Source organism: Phyllobates terribilis, unplaced genomic scaffold (assembly GCF_046119375.1).
Source record: "Phyllobates terribilis strain yellow unplaced genomic scaffold, ASM4611937v1 Scaffold_5__5_contigs__length_657084704, whole genome shotgun sequence".
Taxonomy (NCBI): Eukaryota; Metazoa; Chordata; class Amphibia; order Anura; family Dendrobatidae; genus Phyllobates; species Phyllobates terribilis.
In genome coordinates, this window is record NW_027362765.1 from 71682428 (window position 1) to 71703382 (window position 20955).

At 46.2% G+C, this 20955-nt stretch overlaps 1 protein-coding gene across 1 annotated transcript in view; it reads left to right on the top strand.

Annotated features, from left to right (window-relative positions):
* The window catches only part of LOC141271464 (uncharacterized), a 163857-nt gene that overhangs the window by 41926 nt on the left and 100976 nt on the right, over positions 1–20955 (top strand). The window contains exons 13-15 of the mRNA XM_073681535.1: positions 3160–3250; positions 4924–5841; positions 9569–9764. Of these exons, the coding sequence (XP_073537636.1) occupies positions 3160–3250; positions 4924–5841; positions 9569–9764 (1205 nt within the window). The remainder of the gene's footprint in view (positions 1–3159; positions 3251–4923; positions 5842–9568; positions 9765–20955) is intronic.

Sequence of the window (20955 nt, forward strand, 5' to 3'; positions counted from 1 at the left end):
TTTGCCTTCACTCTGCGGTCCAGCTCACCCCAAACCATCTCGATTGGGTTCAGGTCTGGTGACTGTGGAGGCCAGGTCACCTGGGGTAGCACCCCATCACTCTTCCTCTTGGTCAAATAGCCCTTACACAGCCTGGAGGTGTGTTTGGGGTCATTGTCCTGTTGAAAAATAAATGATGGTCCAACTAAACGCAAACCGGATGGAATAGCATGCCGCTGCAAGATGCTGTGGTAGCCATGCTGGTTCAGTATGCCTTCAATTTTGAATAAATCCCCAACAGTGTCACCAGCAAAGCACCCCCACACCATCACACCTCCTCCTCCATGCTTCACGGTGGGAACCAGGCATGTAGTGTCCATCTGTTCACCTTTTCTGCGTCGCACAAAGACACGGTGGTTGGAACCAAAAGATCTCAAATTTGGACTCATCATACCAAAGCACAGATTTCCACTGGTCTAATATCCATTCCTTGTGTTCTTTAGCCCAAACAAGTCTCTTTTGCTTGTTGCCTGTCCTTAGCAGTGGTTTCCTAGCAGCTATTTTACCATGAAGGCCTGCTGCACAAAGTCTCCTCTTAATAGTTGTTGAAGAGATGTGTCTGCTGCTAGAACTCTGTGTGGCATTGACCTGGTCTCTAATCTAAGCTGCTGTTAACCTGCAATTTCTGAGGCTGGTGACTCGGATAAACTTATCCTCAGAAGCAGAGGTGACTCTTGGTCTTCCTTTCCTGGGGCGGTCTTCATGTGAGCCAGTATCTTTGTAGCGCTCGATGGTTTTTGCAACCGCAGTTAGGGACTCATTCAAAATTTGCCCAATTTTTCAGACTGACTGACCTTCATTTCTTAAAGTAATGATGGCCACTCTTTTTTCTTTACTTAGCTGCTTTTTTCTTACCATAATACAAATTCTAACAGTCTATTCAGTAGGACTATCAGCTGTGTATCCACCAGACTTCTGCACAACACAACTGATGGTCCCAACCCCATTTATAAGGCAAGAAATCCCACTTATTAAACCTGACAGGGCACACCTGTGAAGTGAAAACCATTACCGGTGACTACCTCTTGAAGCTCATCAAGAGAATGCCAAGAGTGTGCAAAGCAGTCATCAAAGCAAAAGGTGGCTACTTTGAAGAACCTAGAATATGATACATTTTTTCAGTTGTTTCACACTTTTTTGTTAAGTATATAATTCCACATGTGTTAATTCATAGTTTTGATGCCTTCAGTGTGAATGTACAATTGTCATAGTCATGAAAATACAGAAAAAATCTTTAAATGAGAAGGTGTGTCCAAACTTTTGGTCTGTACTGTACATTACACAGAATATGCTGGGACTGGAGCATATACATTACACAGGAGACGATGGGACTGGAGCATATACATTACACAGTAGACGATGGGACTGGAGCATATACATTACACAGGAGACGATGGGACTGTAGCATATACATCACCCAGGAGATTATGGGACTGAAGCATATGCATCACACAGGGGACTATGAGACTAGAGCATATACATTAAACAGTAGACGATGGGACTGGAGCATATACATTACACAGGAGACTATGGGACTGGAGTATATACATTACACAGGAGACTATGGGACTGGAGCATATACATTACACAGGAGACTATGGGACTGGAGCATATACATTACACAGGAGACTATGGAACTGGAGCATATACATTACACAGGAGACTATGGAACTGGAGCATATACGTTACATAGGAGACTGGAACTGGAGCATATACATCACACAGGGGACGATGGGACTGGAGCATATACATTACACAGGAGACGATGGGACTGGAGCATATACATTACACAGGAGACTATGGAACTGGAGCATATACATTACACAGGAGACTATGGGACTGGAGCATATACATTGCATCATTAACCCTTTCCAAGGAGAGCTAATTATGGTTGAAATAAAAACAATCTCCAAATCTGCCATTAATTTTTCAATTAAATAAATACGATGCATCGGAGTCAACAAAAAACACACAGCAAGTGCCTATCAGTGTGCAATTCTTGTCTGCCCTCAAACCCCAAGATACAAGTATTTTATTATATCCACAGAAGGAGCGGGAATGGCTAAAGAAAAAGATATGCAAGTTGGGAAAAACAAGTCGTAAATTATGGATTCTGCTGAATTCCTTCAGACTGGCTCTACCCAGTTTACTATGCCTAACAAATAAAATTTAACACAAAGACGCCTCTATATCACAGACATCGCCCTGTGTTATTGCTTTTATGAATAACACTTACAAAACTAATTCAAACACACAAAATCAAAGATTTATAGATATATAAATTGTCAAAATGATAATTAAAGTATATTTACCATAACATCATCATATAGAATATGCTGGGGCATATACATTACAGGAAATGCTAGGGAAATGTATATCACAGGAGGGGCTGGGGGGAATGTACACCACAGGAAAGACTGGGGCATATAAATCACAGGAGACGCTGGTGCTGGGGGCATATAGATCACAACAGGGGCTGGGGTCACGTATCACTGGAGGGATTGGGGGTACATATATCACAGAAGTGACTGATGCTATTGTTTTCATTGGTGGGACTGGATTGCAGAGTGCGCTGACTCCACCAACAAAGTACTTCCTCACTCTGGACCTGTCCAGCGTCAGGACGTAAGTCTTCATTGCACGCACTGCAGCATTCAGTACTGAACGTCAGGAGCAATTAAAGGGCTGGTAGCCAGAGTCGGCCCGAGCACAGAGGTCCCCGGGGGCCGGAGAAAAGCACACTTACGGCTCGCGGGCTGGGGGCAGACACCCATCTCTAGGTCGTGGTAAAAAGTGCCTTTAGGAGTAAGCCAGGACCTTTATCTGGAATGTGTGACATAACAAATTGTTAAGGTTCTACAAGCCAATGAGTGTCTCTAATAAAGTGGCCATTCAGTATATGTTTTATACTTGGTGGAGATGACCGGATAAAGCTGATCATAGACATTAGATGTTGTCTGGATCTTCTCACAATTTTCTGGTTATGGAGACCTGCAGCTATGTGATAACTGCTGTCATGGCATTTTTGGCCCTCATGTTTATTTATGATCTTTTATCGTCTTTTAAATCACCTCATGTGACTACTTCATTTCTCTGTTACTTTCACAATCTTTGTTTTAGGGTGAAGATCTGACACATCTTAACACTACAGAGACATATGTGAGGGATGATGAGTGGATTAAGGTGGAGATATGTACAGACAGCGATTCTGGTGAGTAGTAACCACTAAGTGCTGAGAAGTCAAAGATTCTACTCAAGTCAGTGGCTGGTGCAATTACATCAGTGTTTGGCAAAAAGAAAGAGCACAGAGATTACCGAAGTACCTTGGTAGAGGAGCATCAGGGGATTGATGAGGTGGCGTATGCTTTATTATTTTAATACATGCTGGACCATAGCTTTTTCACTCTGATATAAAATACTGTTACTCAGGATCTCCTCTTTTCCTAACAATTTCTGGCACCAATTTTAGGAGAAGATTATGAGATAACGGGTAGCTAATTTTGAATTAGTGGGCTAAGACAAGACACACAAAACAAATATGAAGAAACGTTGAAATGTGCAGATTGTAGCGACCTGCTTGATTTGGCTGGTAGTCAGCCACTGTCCCCAGGCCACAACTAATTGACTTGTCCAATTTGGCCTTTAGACTGAGGGTGGGAATCTAAAATTTAAAGATACCTTGACCTGTAATTATTCACAGAGCACATGCCAAAACCTTAATGCAAAGTATGCACCTCTGTCAGAGGCTCTGCAAAAGTTCTAAGAAAGCCACTAAAAGACAACAGAAACATGCTCCGAATGGGAGTCCAAATGATTAGAAAAGACTGTAGGATCATTCTGGAGCAACAATGAGGTTTTCAAACTATGTGATTGACAAAGACAGATGGAGAATTACCAAGCCCAAGGCACATGACAATGTCCATCATGGTTTCCAAATACTGAGAACATCAAGACACATTTTATATATACGTTTGAGGAGAATATTTAATCCTAAATTTAAGGAGAGACCCATGGATCGCCTACAGTTAGCTGCTTTGTTTTGTATAATACCAGACTACCAAATAGTATTCACACAATCATAATCGGCAGCATCATGAATAAAAACTTCAAGAGGAGAGAGGATAAGCTTTGAGTTCATCATGAATCAGCTTAGATGATTGTTCAAGTGAAGAGAGATAAGAGCTTGAGACCTGAGCCGTCAGACATGGTCACTTATTGAGTTGTCTGCTAGCTCATTATGGAGTCTGATACATATTGTGATACATTGGAAGGAGTGTGTAACTCCAATCTGCATTGATTCATTAGCTGGTGGCACAGACATTTTCCCCCATTCTAAAGAAAAAGTTAATGACATTTAAAAGGGAAGTTTATAAAACAAACAATTCAGTCTGGGAGTAAAGTCATAGCAGTCAACAGTGAGTCCACAGCTGGATAACACATCATCGTATTCTTAATGGTGTCTAGAAGAAATTTACATCAGATTCCAGAATCATTCCACTAGAAATCTACTATACAGCTGGCACCTGTCTAAAAACTGACAACGAAGTCTGCTCCTATTGCTGCTGTTTAACCATTTAAAACAATCTATAACAGAAGAATTTAAATGGTTCCTATCGGCGTCAGTTTGGTTGGCTATTGTCCTTTTTTCCCCTTCTGAACCCATTGCGGAGTGGATGTGTTAAGAGTAGATGAGGCAAGGAGCAAGCCTATGTCAATTTCTAGTAGTGATTATACTTTTGATGCCACTGTCCTAGTCAGTTAAAAAGTGAATGTCACTATAAATTGTATAGACATTTATACTGCAATGCTATGTATTATATATGAACTAATATACGTTCAAGGAATATTATTGAAAAATAATAAAATTTATTTCATTTTTGGCAGATGACTGTACCAGAAGCTCAGAGAAAAATGTAATATTTTCAGATTTTAAAGCAGATGATCATAATATTGCACCAGATGCATATGAAGAGCATGCCATTGTCCAAGATATACCTCCAGACCTACACCATAATGGCCTGTCCTCTGATGCTTTTGAGAAGGTTCTGTCTACTGCTTCATCACAAAATGAAAATAACAGAATTTCTCATGAATTTCAAAGATTTCACACAAGAGATAAGCTATTTTCATGTTTAACATGTGGGAAAAGTTTCACAGCTAAATCAAGTCTCTCTAAACATAAGAGAATTCACAACAGGGAGAAATTACTTTCATGTTCCCAATGTGGTAAATGTTTTACAGACAAATCTCGTTTTGTTATACATCAGAGAATTCACACAGGGGAGAAGCCATTTTCATGTTCCCAATGTGGGAAATGTTTTAAAGAGAAATCATGTTTGGTTAGACATCAGGGAAATCACACAGGTGAGAAGCCTTTTTCATGCTCAGAATGCGGAAAATGTTTTAAAGATAAATCAACACTTATTGCACATCAGAGAATTCACACAGGGGAAAAGCCATTTTCATGTTTGGAATGTGGGAAATGTTTTAGAAATAAAACAAAGCTTGTTATACATCTGAGAATTCACACAGGGGAGAAGCCATTTTCATGTTCAGAATGTGGGAAATCTTTTACAGATAAATCAACACTTATTGCACATCAGAGAATTCACACAGGAGAGAAACCATTTTCATGTTCAGAATGTGGAAAATGTTTTACAGAGAAATCAACTCTTTCTGGACATCAGAAAATTCACACAGGAGAGAAACCATTCTCATGTTCAGAATGTGGGAAAAGTTTTGCAAAGAAATTTGCTGTTGTTAGACATCAGCAAATTCACACAGAGAAGAAGCAATTTTCATGTTAAGAATATGAGAAATGTTATTCTTCAAAGTCTTTTCTTGCTAAACATCAAACAATTCACACAGAAGAGAATGATTCACACAGAATTTTCATGTTCATAATGTGGAAAATGTCAGTAATAAATTTTTACTGTTGAAAAAATTTTACGCGGGTGCAGAATTACTGGATTAAAGTTGATTTGTTGCTTGCTGCAAGGAGATAATACAATTGTAAAGTGTTGTATGGCTATAATTGAGTAATACGAAGGTTATATAGTCGTAAGAGGGAGTCACATGTTCTCACCCCACAGGTTGCCGCCCCTCCCTCAACATTCCAACAGTTTTACTTATCTCTTATTCAGAGCCAACTTTTGTTACCTAAGTCTTTTTAGCCGCAAGTTAACTCTTAAATTGACACATAGTATAAAATTATTCTTATATTTCCCCTCTTTTTATACTGAGAACACACCTAATAAACTTTCTTTTGCTCAAATCTATCCACACTTAACATTTCTTTCGAGTTTCATTTAGAGCACTTTGAAATGTCTAAATCTGTGTATTCTTCTACTTCATTAATAGTTACTTGTTGGTACATAGCAGGGCCGCTATCAGGGCATCCTACCCTTACTGATGTATGGGACCCGGTGAACAGTAGCAAAGAAAGGGAGCCCGGACCCAGTCCGGCACCCCCTCCTATTTTTATTCTGCTCACCGGGCCCCAGTGGCCTAGGTGGGTTGTGGTGCACATCTCAACGCAAGGAGCTTTCCTGGAGCTCCAAGGCCATCGAAACAGAAAGGAAGCACAGCTCCAAGGGAGCTCCATCCACCTTTTTTGTGACACGCTGGTGACTACGCTTATGCGATGACGTCCCCATGCCGGCGCCAACATGTACATGTGCTGGATACCAGAAGATCTTATGAGAAGGTTAAGTATGAAAAACTTTTTTTTTTTTTTATGAAATTAATTATATGGTTGTGGGGGAAGCAAATGATGCTGTACTGAGGGCGAAGGAGCCCAAATATTAATGAATTGGGGGTGGGGGAGAGCCAATGATGAATTGAAGGTTGGGGGGGGGGAGCAAATGATTATGAATTGAGACTGGTGGGTGGGGAATAGCAAATAATGAATTGAGGGTGCAGGAGAACAAATAAAGATGTGTGTGAAGAGTAAATAATTAGGAATTGAGACTAGGGTGTGGGACACAGCTAATGATTATGCATTGAGACTTGGGGGTGGGGTACAGCAAATGTTGACTTGATGATGGGGTACAGGGAGAGCAAAAGCAAATGATGAATTGAGGGTGGTGGAGAGCCAATTATGAATTGAGGTGGGGTGAAGGGCGGCACTATGTCGACTTTTTCTTCACCTGGCATAGTGTAGAAGTTGGGGAAAAAGCAGTGAACGTTCTTTAAAGGCGGTGCTCTACATTACTGTGTGTTATTTTCTGCAGAGATGAGTCCTGGCTGGAAGAAGTGATGGTGGTCTGCACTGGATCAAGAGGAAAAGTGAAGATGAAGGACTTCAACTAGAGATGTCACTGTATTAAATGTACACTTGCACTATACAGTATATAGTATATGGGGAGCTCCTGTGTATAATGTCACTGGTGATCACTGTGTTACCTGTACACACACTATATACAGAGCGATTGTGTATAATGTCACCGGTGATCACTGTATTACCTGTATACGCAATACAGAGCTCCTTTGTATAATGTCATTTGTGAGTCCATGTATTACCTGTACACTATATACCGAGCTCCTTTGTATAATGTCACTGGTGATCACTGTATTACCTTTATAATATATACAGAGCTCCTGTATATAATGTCCCTGTTGTTACAAATCGTGGTTGTGTACTCCCACCTGGGAATGGAGCAGGTTCAATGCTATGCTACTCTGGTCACAATCGCCACCATTGTCCGGACCCTGGAGGCGGAGGTACAACACGTGCAGGGAAATGGTCCCAATCTTGTGGAGTGTCGCGTTCTGGTGTTGTGGGATGTGTGAGGACATAGGACGCCGTGTCTCTCACTGTTTCGGATGGACCCCGAGAAAGTGAGGGTGGGGTTGGAGTGGACACAACCGGTTAACCTCAAGGGATTGCAACGTTTCTTGGGTTTTCCCAATTATTACCTGAAGTTTATTAAGGGTTTTTCCAAGGTGGGGAAACCTCTCATTAATCTTACCCGTAAGGGGGCAGACATGTCTAATTGGGGACTGGAGGCCATTAATGCCTTTAATACACTTAAGAAGGCCTTTTCTTCTGCTCCAGTTTTGGTCTAGCCTGATTTCAATAAGCCTTTTGTGGTGGAAGTGGATACCTCTGAGGTAGGGGTGGGAGCGGTGCTCTTCCAGGGTTCCACCACTCTAACGCATTTGAGGCATTGTGAATTTTTTTTCTCGAAAATTCTCTCCTCCAGAGCTCAATTACGACATCGGCAATCGTGAACTTCTTTCCATAAAGTTACCTCTGGGAGGAGTGGAGGCATCTCCTTGAGGAAGCTAAGCATCCAGTTACAGTGTTTACTGACCATAAGAATCTTTTTTTGGAGAATGCTAAGAGGCTGAACTCGAGACAAGCCCAATGGGCCTTGTTTTTTACCAGATTCAATTTTTTTCTATCTCTTTCCTCCCTGGGACCAAGAATGTTCGGAGTCTTTGTCTTAGTGAGTCTGAAATTACGGAATCTGATTTCATTCTTCCAAAGTGCATTGAAGTCTCTTCTGTCAATTTAGCTTGGGAGGTGGTTAAGGCTCAGGACACCTCATGATAAATTATTCGTTCCGGTGCAGTTACAGTTGGGCTTACTCAGAAAGTGTCATGACTCGGGCATTAAGGGGACCGGTCACGTGTTGAGCAAAAAGTATTGGTAGCCGTGCTTGGGTAAGGATGTTGAAGCTTATGTTAAGGCATGCGAGATCTGTGCCAGGAACAAGGTGCTTCATGTCGCCCCAGCAGGGAAACGTATCCCTTTACCCATTCCTGTACGTCCTTGGTCTCACATATCCATGGACTTCAACACTGATCTCCATGACTCCAAGGGTATGACTATGGTGTGGGTTATTGTGGACGGATTTTCTAAACAATGGCATTTGGTTCCTTTGCCTCAGTTGCCCAGTGTGCAGGACTTTGTAGATTTGTTCCTTGTTCAGGTGGTAAAATTACATGGGGTTCCTATGAATATTGTCTCTGATCATGGGTCCCAGTTTATCTCCAGATTCTGGAGGGCTTCCTGTAAACGCTTTGGGTCGGAACTCTCATTTTCATCTTCATACCATCCTCAAACTAATGGGCAAACGGCGCGAACCAACAAGTGTCTTGAGTCCTATCTAAGATGTTTTTGTTCACATACTCAGCATGATTGGGAATCATACTTAGCCTTGGCAGAGTTCGCCCTAAACAAAAGACAACACGAGAGTTTGTGATTGTCTCCCTTCTTTTGTAATCTAGGATCCAATCCTAGGTCCCCTTGTTTTGAGGGACGGGACAATGTCCTTCCGGCAGTCTCTGCTACTATCCACCGCCTCCGGAAGGTTTGGAGGGAAGATCTAAAGAAAGCAGGGGAGAGCATGAAGAGGCAGGCTGATAAGCGTTGTCAGCCAGGTTGCAAACTCAAGAGTGGGGGACAGAGTTTTTGTGTCTACTAAGAATCTTAAGATTAAGGTTCCTTCTCCTAATTTTGCACCCAGTTTTATAGGACCATTTCCCATTATTGAGGTTATCAATAAAGTGGCTTTTCTGGTAGGTCTGCCTTGCTCTATGCGGGTTCCCAATGTTTTTCACAAGACGTTATTAAAGAAGGTGGTTACTCCGCTTGTGACCCAGGATCCTTCTCCTACTATTCAGGTTGACAATACTGAAGAATTTGAGATAGAAAGTATTGTGGACTCTCGCAGAGTTCGGAACTCCATTCAGTATTTGAATGGGTATGACCTCAAGAGGTAATATACATGTTAATCGTCTCATCGCTGTGTTCCATAAGAGGTTTCCGGACAAGGTGGGTGGTAAGTGCCTGAAGGTCTGTCCTAGGGAGAGGGATACTGTTACTGTTACGAATCATGGTTCTGTGCTCCCACCTGGGAATGGAACAGGTCCAGTGCTATGCTACTCCGGTCACAAGCGCCGCCATTGTCCTGACCCTGGAGGCGGAGCTACTACATGTGCAGGGAAATGGTCCTAATCTTGTGGAGCTTCGCGTTCTGGTGTAGGATGTGTGAGGACACGGGATGCCATGTCTCTCACTGATATCTCTGCGGGGGAAGATGGGATGCTGTCTTCCCCAGTTGCCAGGCAACACAGGATGCTGTGGTGTCTGATACTAAGCAGTGGTGGGAGTATGTTCAGTCTGCTGCTAAAGCTAGCAGGGAGTGGCTGTCTTGGGATAATTAGGAGGTAATCAACACCTGATCATTAGGCGGGCTATATAATACTGCTCCCTGCTCAGTCCTTTGCTGTTTATTGCAGTACCCTATGTGTTTGGTGGTGAATGGTGCTAGCATTAGGTTTTGCTATCTTTTTAGGGGTTTTCTCATTTTCTCTTCTGGTTTCACTTCCTGGGGTTCTTGCAGAGTTACTCACCTGGTCCTCGACTAGGCACTAGCCTGCAATAGTGCTCTGGGAAGGGCTCTCTGCAAGTCCCCCTTACATTTACTCGGAGCTGGATGAAGAGTATTCCTGGCCCTCAAGGGCTCGCCTAGCTGGGTAGCTTGTACCAAGTGCATTGTGGCTGCGCCTTTGCTGGTTTGGTGTCGGTCTTGCTGGGTCCCTCTGCAAAGTGCATAACACCTGTACACTTGCACTATACACTGTCAGGGCCGCCATCAGGGCATTACTGCCCTTACTGGTGTATGGGGCCCGGCGAAGGCAGAGCAGGACACTGTGGGAGCACCACAAGGTAAGAAGAGACTTTTTTTTTTAAAGTCGCACCATGGGGACAGGATGGGGAACATTGGGGGCAGAAAACATGGGGGCAAGATGAAAACATGGGGGACATTGGAGGCAGATAACATGGGGGCAGGATGGATACATGGGGGACATTGGAGGGAGGAAACATGGGGGTAGGATGGAAACATGGGGGACATTGAAGGCAGAAAATATGAGGGCAGGATGAAAACATGGGGGACATTGGGGGCAGGATGAAAACATTGGGTGCAGGATAAAAAAAATAAAGGACATTGGGGCATTATGAAAACATGGGGGACATTGGGGGCAGCATGAAAACATGGGGGACATTGGGGCAGAATGGAAACATGGCAGAATGTGAGACATTGGGGGCAGAATGGAAACATGGGGGCAGAATGTGAGACATTGGGGCAGAATAGAAACGGGGCAGGAAGGAGAGACATGGGGCAGAATGGAAACAGGGCAGGAAGGAGAGACGTGGGGCAGAATGGAGACATGGGCAGGGTGAAGAGACATGGGGGCAGAATGGGAAATATGGGGGCAGGCTGGAGAGACATGGGCCAGCATGTGGGACATTATTACTGTAGGGGCTAATTGCGGAGACAAGGGGGGCAAGATGTGGAACATTATTACTGTAGGGGCTAATTAAAGGATATTATTACTGCTGTGATGTATTTTATTTCTGAGGATACTGTTTTCAGTGGGGGGGGGGGTCCTGTTACTGTGCAGGGTGACACTATGTCCATTTTTTCTTCATCTGGTGTAGTGTAGAAGCTGAGAAAAATTGGGGAATGTGCTCTGTAAGCTGCTCTAGATAACTTATTTTATGCAGAGACGAGTTCTGGCTGGAAGAAGTTATGGCCCTCTGCTCTGGATGAATAGAAAAAGTGAAGATGAAAGGCTTCATCTACAGACGCCATTGGTGAGTCAGTGTGTTATCTGTACACTGACACTGTACACTGTATACTATATACAGAGATCCTGTGTATAATGGTACTTTATATGGTAGTAACAGTTCTGTTTTTTATTAATGATCAGTATTGTATTCGATCACTATGTGATGGTAATATTTGATCTGGTCATGATCTGGCGCTATTTGTCCCTTGTATGTGGTATTATTTGGTTACTGTGTGGTGCTAATATGTGGTCTGGTTATGAGGTAGCGGTATTTGTCCCTTGCATGTGGTATTATTAGGTCACTATGTGGTGGTATTATGCGGTCCGGTCATTGTGTGGCTGTATTTGTCCCTTGTATGTGGTATTATTAGGTCACTATGTGGTGGTAATATGTGGTCTGATCATGGTGTAGCGGTATTTGTCCCCTGTATGTGGTATTATTCGGTCATTATGTGGTTGTAATATGTGGTCCGGTCATTGTGTGGCTGTATTTGTCCCTTGTATGTGGTATTATTAGGTCACTATGTGGTGGTAATATGTGGTCTGATCATAATGTGGTGGTATTTGTCCCTTGTATGTGGTATTATTGGTTATTTTAAAAAATGTACACTACCGTTCAAAAGTTTGGGGTCATTTAGAAATTTCATTATTTTTGAAGAAAAGCACTTTTTTTTTTCAATGAAGCTAACATTAAATGAATCAGAAATACACTCTATACATTGTTAATGTGATAACTGACCATTCTAGCTGCAAACGTCTTGTTTTTATTGCAATATCTACATAGGTGTATAGAGGCCCATTTCCAACAACCACCACTCCAGTGTTTTAATGGTACATTGTGTTTTCTAACTGTGTAAGAAGACTAATGGATGTTTAGAAAACCCTAGAAAACCCTTGCACAAGTATGTTAGCCCAGCTGAAAATGGCTGATTTGAGAAGCTATAAAATTGACCTTACTTTGAGCTAGTTGAGAATCTGGAGCACTACATTTAGGCTGTGTGCTCACGATGCGTATTTCATGCGTTTTTGGTGCGGAAATTTCCGCAGCGTAAATTCATGATAAACACATGGTAAGCCTTCTGCCATGGTCCCCTATGCAATTCCACACTTTCAATGCCCATGCTGCGGATTTTTCCACAGCGTTTATGCTGCGCTCAAAAAACCGCAGCATGTCCATTAATTTTGCGGAAGCGCAGCATTTTCGCCGCCATTGACTTGCATTAGAGCGCGCCAATTCCGCAAGACTGCATCTGTACTTGCATAATTGGTGCGTTCTAATGTGCGGATGGTACCCGAGTGTGGAGAAGAGAAGACTCTCCTCCACACCCAGGTACCATAGAAACTGTAAAAAAAAGAATAAAATAAAAAATAAAGATTATATTCACCTTCTGGCGGCCCGCGCTGCGCTCCTTCTCCTTTGCCGGCACATCGCGTTGGACTGTAGGACCTGCGGTGACGTCACAGTCATGTGACGGTAGGTCCTTCAGTACAGGGCATCGCGATATCCCGGCAGCCAGGAACGAGCACAGCAGCACACCCCGGGCCATCGGAAGGTAAGTATCAAGGTTTATTTTTTTATTTTTAACCATTCTAAAGGTCACACTATATAAATCCATGCTGTTTGCATGTAATACATGGACTCACTAGTGAGACTGAGATTCAGGAATAGAACCGCAGATGCGGTAGACTAGCAGAGTAAAGCGAAACCGCAGGTGCGGTGGCCAAGGCAGAGCAGAGCGAAACCACCAGAGCGGTGGACTAGGCAGAGCAGAGAGGAACTGCCGAAGCGGTGGGCAAGGCAGAACCGCTGGTGCGGTGAGCAAGCAGAGTGAAACCGCAGGTGTGGTGAACAAGACAGAGCAGAGAGGAACCGCAGGAGCGGTGGGCAAGGCAGAGCAGAGAGGAACCGCCAGAGCGGTGAACAAGGCAGAGCAGAGAGGAACCACTGGAGCGGTGAGCAAGCAGAGCGAAACCGCTGGAGCGGTGAGCAAGCAGAGCGAAACCGCAGGTGCGGTGGACAAGGCAGAGCAGAGGGGAACCGCTAGAGCAGAGGGGAACCGCTGGAGCGGTGAGCAAGCAGAGCGAAACTGCAGGTGCGGTGGACAAGGCAGAGCAGGGCGGAAGGTGCAGGCAGAGAGGACAGGGCTCTGTTCACATGGAACAGACTGGAAGGGACAAGCAGAACCAGATACACACAAGGTATTTACAATGAAGTAGCGAGTGGACTCTAAACTCACAAACAGAAGTACAGAGACAACGAGTTGGAGTTAGGGGCAGGTTCAGACACTGCAGGAAAAGGGAAGGTACGAACATAGAGACAAACAGGTAACAAGCTAAGACACTGTTCAGACAGAGACTGAACCAGGAACAAGGTAAAGGAACGAGCCTGGGAACTCAGCCCCCAGGGTGGCGGAAACAGACTAGAAGTCACAGATACAGATAACGGGCCTGGGCATACTGCCCCCAGAATGTCAGAAAGAGACTAGAAGTCACAGGTGACAGGTCTGAGTATACGGCCCCCAGAGTGGCGAAACAGACAAGAAACAGAACAAGACCTGGCAACTCAGAGGCGAAGGAGCACACTGAATGATAGTGTTACTCAGGCACCTCCTTCAGGGTGGAGTGGGTTTAAATATCCAGTGACTCACAGCAATAGGCTGGGGACGCATTAGGATTGTGCCCACAGCAGCTATAAGAATCAGGAAGTAACCGGGCCGCCGCCCTAAGCAATCAGACCAGAGGCATGCACACAGCATGAACAGGAGCAAGGCTTGCAGACTGAACTGAAGGGTAAGATTGCGATCTTGCATAGTGGGAGGTGGTGCACTATGCAAGCACGCCGCCAGGGATGTTACAGTGCTATGTTCCCCTTAAACACCCAGCACCACCCCACCCCATGTCTCCACAAATCGGGGGGTACAACGGACACGTTAGGAGTGGGATGGAATGAATGAATTGTTCTAAGCCTAAACCCAGAACAGCTAAGGTTCAAGTAGATTTAAGGTATCATATTAATGGCTTTTTTCTCCTTTCTTGCTTATTGAGAAGAGGAATGGGGGGGGGGGGGGTACTAATTCCGCTTTGTTTAATCTATTCCATCTCTCTACAAAAAAAAAAAACCTTTTTAAATTTTTTTTTTTAAAAAATAGGTTTCCCCTTTGCCCATAGATTCCCATAATTACACATCATTATGTTCCCTAAGGTTATTTTGGGGTATTTGCAGCTTATCTCCCATATTTATATACCTTCACTATAAAAAATGCACTATGTGAAACCAAACCTATAGAGTTTCCAAGACAAGGATGACATTATTTAAAGAAGTTGTCCACTACTTTTACATTGATGCCCTATCCGTAGGAAAGGGCATTAATGTATGATCGGACGGGGTCCCGCACGCGGCACCCTCGCCGATCAGCTGTTATTGGGGCCACCGCCAGCCGGAAGTGCTCACCTGCGGGGCTCCTCTGTCAAGTGGTAGTGGCCGCTGCGGTGTACTGCACATCCACCTCCTAGTCAGTTGAATGGGAGGCGGATCTGCAGTACACTGCGGTGGCCACTACCACTTGACTGCGGAGCCCCGTAGGTGAGCAATTCCAGCCGGCACTGATAACTGCTGATCGGCGGGGGTGCCACGTGCGGGACCAATCATTCATTGATGCCCTATCATACGGATAGGGCATCATTGTAAAAGTAGTGGACAACTTCTTTAAGTGCCACTTGTTTCTAGTATTTAATGGAATCTGTTCTAAGGGAGTGACAATTACCGAATTGAAATACTTATTATGAAACATTGTGATATGCTTGGATAGGCTCTGTTTTACAAATCCTATTTTGACATTGTGCCTGTGGCTATTCATATGGTTCCACAACGTTTGAGTGGTACGTCCCACATAATTTAATCCACAGCTACATGTAGCCACATAAATTACATATTCAGAATGTAGCGTCTGCATCGCTGCCTCCTGCCGGGCAGAGACGCCGATCCCCTCACCACCTTGGTCCCGGTCCGACATCCTCCAGCTCCCCTCCTGCGCCTGCAGTTCCCCGGGCACTGTGCTTAGGGCGCACGTGCGCTCCCTCCCTCTTGAAGGGGCCTCTCGCGCAGTCCTAAAGAGTCTCCGGCCAATGGCCGAAGGACTTCCCTTATAAAAGGCACCTCCTCCAAAATGGAGGTGCCTGTGCAAGATTGTTGTTTGTGTGCTAACACTCTCCTCAGTCCTCAGGTTCCAGTGCCCACCAGCCTGTCTATCAGCCGCGCCCGCCCGTTATCAGCCAAGCTCGCCAGCCTGTCTGTCAGCCGTGCCTGCCTGTGTATCAGCTGTGCCCACTAGCCTGTCTATTGGTCGTACCTGCCTACCTGCATCACTTGCCTGTCTACCAGCCGTGCTCATCTTCTGTGCCTGTCGGCCTCGGCCATCAGTCCCGTGGGTGTTGCCTTCTCTCACACAAGGGCGGTCCCAGAGTGGCACCTGTTTCACCTTCCTGGTCCCAACTTGGTTCACGGAGTCGACTAAGCCGCCGTGTGGTCAGGGTAGGTCCGGGTAGGCACTTAGTTACGCCCCTCTGGTCCCTCCTTGTATCGCAGCACAGAGGTTCCACCACCCGGATCCGTAACAGCACTCAGGCTCCTTCACTCTCAGACCAGTACCAAGAGGTCTCTCGCCAGAGATCCCAACAGGATACTATCCTGTCCTATCTGCGGACAGTCAACTCCCGCTTGGACGCACTGTCCACCCTGACTGTGTCCGCCTCTAACCGAGCGGCACCCGCTCCGGCAGGCACCTCAACCCAGTGGTGCTGTAGCATCCGGCTTTGGACCCCGGCTTTCCACGTTTTGGTGGTGACCCTGCCCTATGTCGGGGCTTCATAAATCAGTGCACGCTGCACTTTGAGCTCCAGGCACACAACTTCACCTCCGACCGGGCCAAGGTGGCATTCATCATGTCTCACCTCACCGGAGAGGCGTTGGCGTGGCTTAACCCTCTGTGGGAGAGAGGGGATCCTCTGGTGTCTGATCTCCAGCCCTTCCTCGTGGCTTTCCGGAAGGTGTTCGATGAGCCTGGACAAAATTGTTCGACTGCCTCCTCTCTTCTCCGACTCCGCCAAGGGAGTCTCTCTGTGGGACAGTATGCCGTGCGTTTCCGCACCCTTGCATCTGAACTTGCCTGGAACAATGAGGCTCTGGTGTCCACCTTTTGGGAGTGCCTTTCTGGACGGATCAAGAATGAGCTAGCCGGTCGTGACATACCTCCCTCTCTGGACGACCTGGTGTCATTAGCTACACGGATTGACATCCGTTTTCAGGAGCGTTCTAAGGAGGCAACCCGTGAGAGAAGACTCCTGCGCCTCGCACCAACCTTCCAAAGTCCAGTCTCGCAACCAGCATCTCCCCCTTTGTCTTCTCCAGAGTCTATGCAAATAGACCAAGTTAAGATGGTCAAGTTCTCGCCAGGAGATCCGACGTGCCGAGGGGAGTTGCTTCTACTGTGGCAGTGCAGAGCATCTTATCCGCTCCTGTCTGGTGAGACCGGGAAACTCCAGTGTCTAGGACCGCTCGGAGAGGTCGTCCTAGGCAAAAGTTTTTCCTCTCCGCCCTTGACTCTATCTGTTTTGGTTACCTGTGGTGAGATCCGTTTCTTCGAGACTGCCTATCTGGATTCCGGAGCCACTGGGAACCTCATTCAACAGGCCGTTGTGGAGCAATATCAGATTCCTACCATACGTCTGGATGATCCTTTAGCGGTTTCCTCTGTGGATGGAAAGCTTCTCTCTGAGACCATCTTGTTCATCACTGAGCCTGTAACTCTTTAGGTGGGAATGCTACATTCGGAGAGGATCTCCTTTTACGTACTGTCTGGTCTCTCTCATCCCCTTTTGCTTGGCCTGCCTTGGTTACAGAGACATGAGCCCGTCCTGAATTGGAGCTCAGGTGAGGTGCTCCGTTGGGGTCAGGAATGTCATAAGTCCTGTTTGGTTCTGGTTTGTCCTGCTTGACCTCCATCTACTCCAGGTAACCTACCTGGCCTGCCGGCACCCTACTGGTCATATGCGGACATCTTTGATAAAAAGGAGGCAGAGACACTACCACCTCATAGGCCATATGATTGCCCCATCGACCTAATACCTGGTGCTTCACCTCCTCGAGGGCGAATCTACCCCTTGTCGCTGGCCGAGACCCGTGCTATGTTTGAGTACATAGAAGAGAATCTTGCTAGGGGATTTATCCAGAAATCCACCTCTCTGGCTGGAGCAGGATTCTTCTTCATCAAAAAGAAAGACGGCTCTCTTCGTCCATATATCAACTATAGGGGCCTAACCCAGATTACCATAAAAAATAAGTACCCCCTGCCTCTCATCTCGGAATTGTTTGACTGCCTAAAAGGTGCAAAGATTCTTACTAAGCTCAATCTTCATGGGGCATACAATCTAGCCCGGATTCACCAGGGAGACGAGTGGAAGACTGCATTCAACAGTCGGGATGGTCACTACGAGTACCGCTTGATGCCCTTCGGTCTCTATAATGCTCCAGCCGTCTTCCAGGAGTTAGTGAACGACATCTTCCGAGATCTCCTGTATTCCTGCGTGGTGTTGTACCTGGACGATATATTGGTGTTCTCCCCTAATCTGCCCTTTCACCGGAGGGATGTTCGCCAGGTACTGCTGAGGCTCCAGAAGAATCACCTGTATGCACAGTACGAGAAATGCCTCTTTGAGCAGACCTCCCTGCCATTTTTGGGGTATATCATCTTTGAGACCGGACTGCGGATGGATCCCGAGAAGGTGTCTGCTGTCTTAAAGTGGCTCCGACCTGAGGGGCTTAAGGCTATTCAGCGGTTTCTGGGATTCACCAACTATTACCACCTCTTCATTCCTCATTTCTCCTCCCGGACTGCTGCCAGCTCTGCTCTCACCCGTAAAGGAGCAAATCCCGGGGAATGGACTTCCGAGGCGGTAAGTGCCTTTGTCTCTCTTAAACAAGCCTTCTCCTCTGCTCCAGTGCTACATTGTCCAGATAGCAATAAACAGTTCTTTCTAGAGGTTGATGCCTCTTCCTCCGGGGCCGGAGCAGTGCTCACCCAGAAATTCTCGTCCGGGCGAATGGTGACCTGCGACTTCTTCTCCAAACTCTCTTCTTCCTCCTAGCACAATTACTCCGTAGGAGATCGAGAATTGCTGGCCATCAAATTAGCGCTGGAGGAGTGGCACTACTTGCTGGAGGGGGCTATGCATTCAGTGGTCATCTACGCTGACCATAAAAACCTCACTTACTTGCAGACCGCCCAAAGACTAAATCCACGTCTGGCCAGATGGTCTTTGTTATTTGCTCATTTCAGTTTCACTCTCCATTACCGCCCGGCAGACGAGAATATTAAAGCTAATGCTCTATCCCGCTCTTTCCTGTCTACCGACCAAGAGGAGGAGCCTCTACACATCATTGACTCCTCCAGAATAATGACAGTTGCTCCATTTGACTTGTCTCATCTACCTCCTGGTAAGACCTTTTGTAGTGGCTCAGGATCGGAAGAGGGTCTTACTCTGGGGTCATTTGTCCAAACTGGCTGGTCATGCCGGCCAGAGGAAGACGCTTTTGCTCATTGTCCGACATTATTGGTGGCACCCTCTGCGCAAGGATGTTGCGGATTTTGTCACGGCTTGTTCCTCCTGTGCCCATAACAAGATACATAGGCACCTTCCAGCTGGTCGTCTTCTTCCTCTCCCCATGCCTTCTGCTCCTTGGCAACACTTTGCTATGGACTTCATCACTGATCTTCCGGTATCTGCTGGTTCTACCGTCATATGGGTGGTCGCTGACCGCTTCTCCAAGATGGCTCACTTCATTTCTTTGCCTGGTCTTCCGTCCGCAACTATGCTGGCTAAGGACTTCATCTGTCACATCTTTCGTCTCCACGGCTTACCCCTCCACATTGTCTCGGACAGAGGAGTTCAGTTCACTTCACGCTTCTGGAGAGCCACGTTCCAACTACTGGATGTCACTTTGGATTTCTCTTCGGCCTATCATCCTCAGTCCAATGGTCAGGTGGAACATATTAAACAGATCCTTACCAGTTTTCATCTACACTTTGTCAATGCTCACCATAGCAATTAGGTAGAACTTCTGCCTTGGGCCGAGTTTTCTTATAACAACCATGTGAGTGAGTCCTCTACTAAGTCTCCGTTTTTTGTGGTTTATGGTCGACACCCCCGAATTCCATTTCCCGTCTCTTCTTCAGTGAACAATCCTGCCACGGAGTCTCTCGTGAGTGACTTTTCAGTGATTTGGGAAGACACTAGATCTGCGCTTCTTCAGTCCTCCAAGCAGATGAAGAAGCATGCTGATAAGAGACGTCTGGATCCGCCTCTGTTTCATCCGGGAGACAAGGCCTAGCTTTCCTCCTAATATGTCAGTCTCAAGATACCATCTTACAAGTTGGGCCCGCTGTTCATCAGTCCTTTCGAGATTTTGAACCAAATAAATCCAGTGGCGTACAAGCTGAAACTCCCTGCCTCTTTACAGATTCCCAATTCCTTTCATGTGTCTCTCCTCAAGCCTGTTGTCCTTAATCCTTTCTCTAACGATCCAGGAACCACTCCAGCTCCAGTCTCCGCTGAGGAAGTCTTTGAGGTAGAGAATATTTTGGCCATCAAGAGGGTAAAAGGAAAAACGTTCTTTCTTGTGGATTGGAAGGGGTTTGGTCCTGAGGAAAGGTCCTGGGAGCCCAGGGAGAACATTCATGCCCATCTTCTAGAAAAATTTCTTGCAGGCCTAAAGAAGAGGGGACGTAAAAGGGGGGAGGGGGTACTGCAGCGTCGGCGTCTCTGCCTCCTGCCGGGCAGGGACGCCGATCCCCTCACCGCCTTGGTCCCGGTCCGGCGTCCTCCAGCTCCCCTCCTGCGCCTGCCCGGGGTGCGCGCACCGTGCGCAGTTCCCCGGGCACTGTGCTTAGGGCACTTGCGCTCCCTCTTAAAGGGACCGAGCGCGCCGTCCTAAAGAATCCCCAGACAGTGGCTGGAGGACTTCCCTTATATAAGGCACCTCCTCCAAAATGGAGGTGCATGTGCAACAATGTTGTTTGTTTGCTAACACTCTCCACTGTCCTCAGGTTCCAGTGCCTGCCAGCCTGTCTATCAGCCGTGCTCTCCTGCCTATCAGCCGCGCCCGCCTGCCTGTCTATCAGTCATGCCTGCCTACCCGCATCACCTGCCTGCCTACCAGCCGTGCTAATCTGCTGTGCCTGTCGGCCTCAGCCATCAGTCGCCTGCTCTCACACAAGGTCGGTCCCAGAGTGGCAACTGGTTCACCTTCCCGGTCCCTCCTTGGTTCATGGAGTCGAC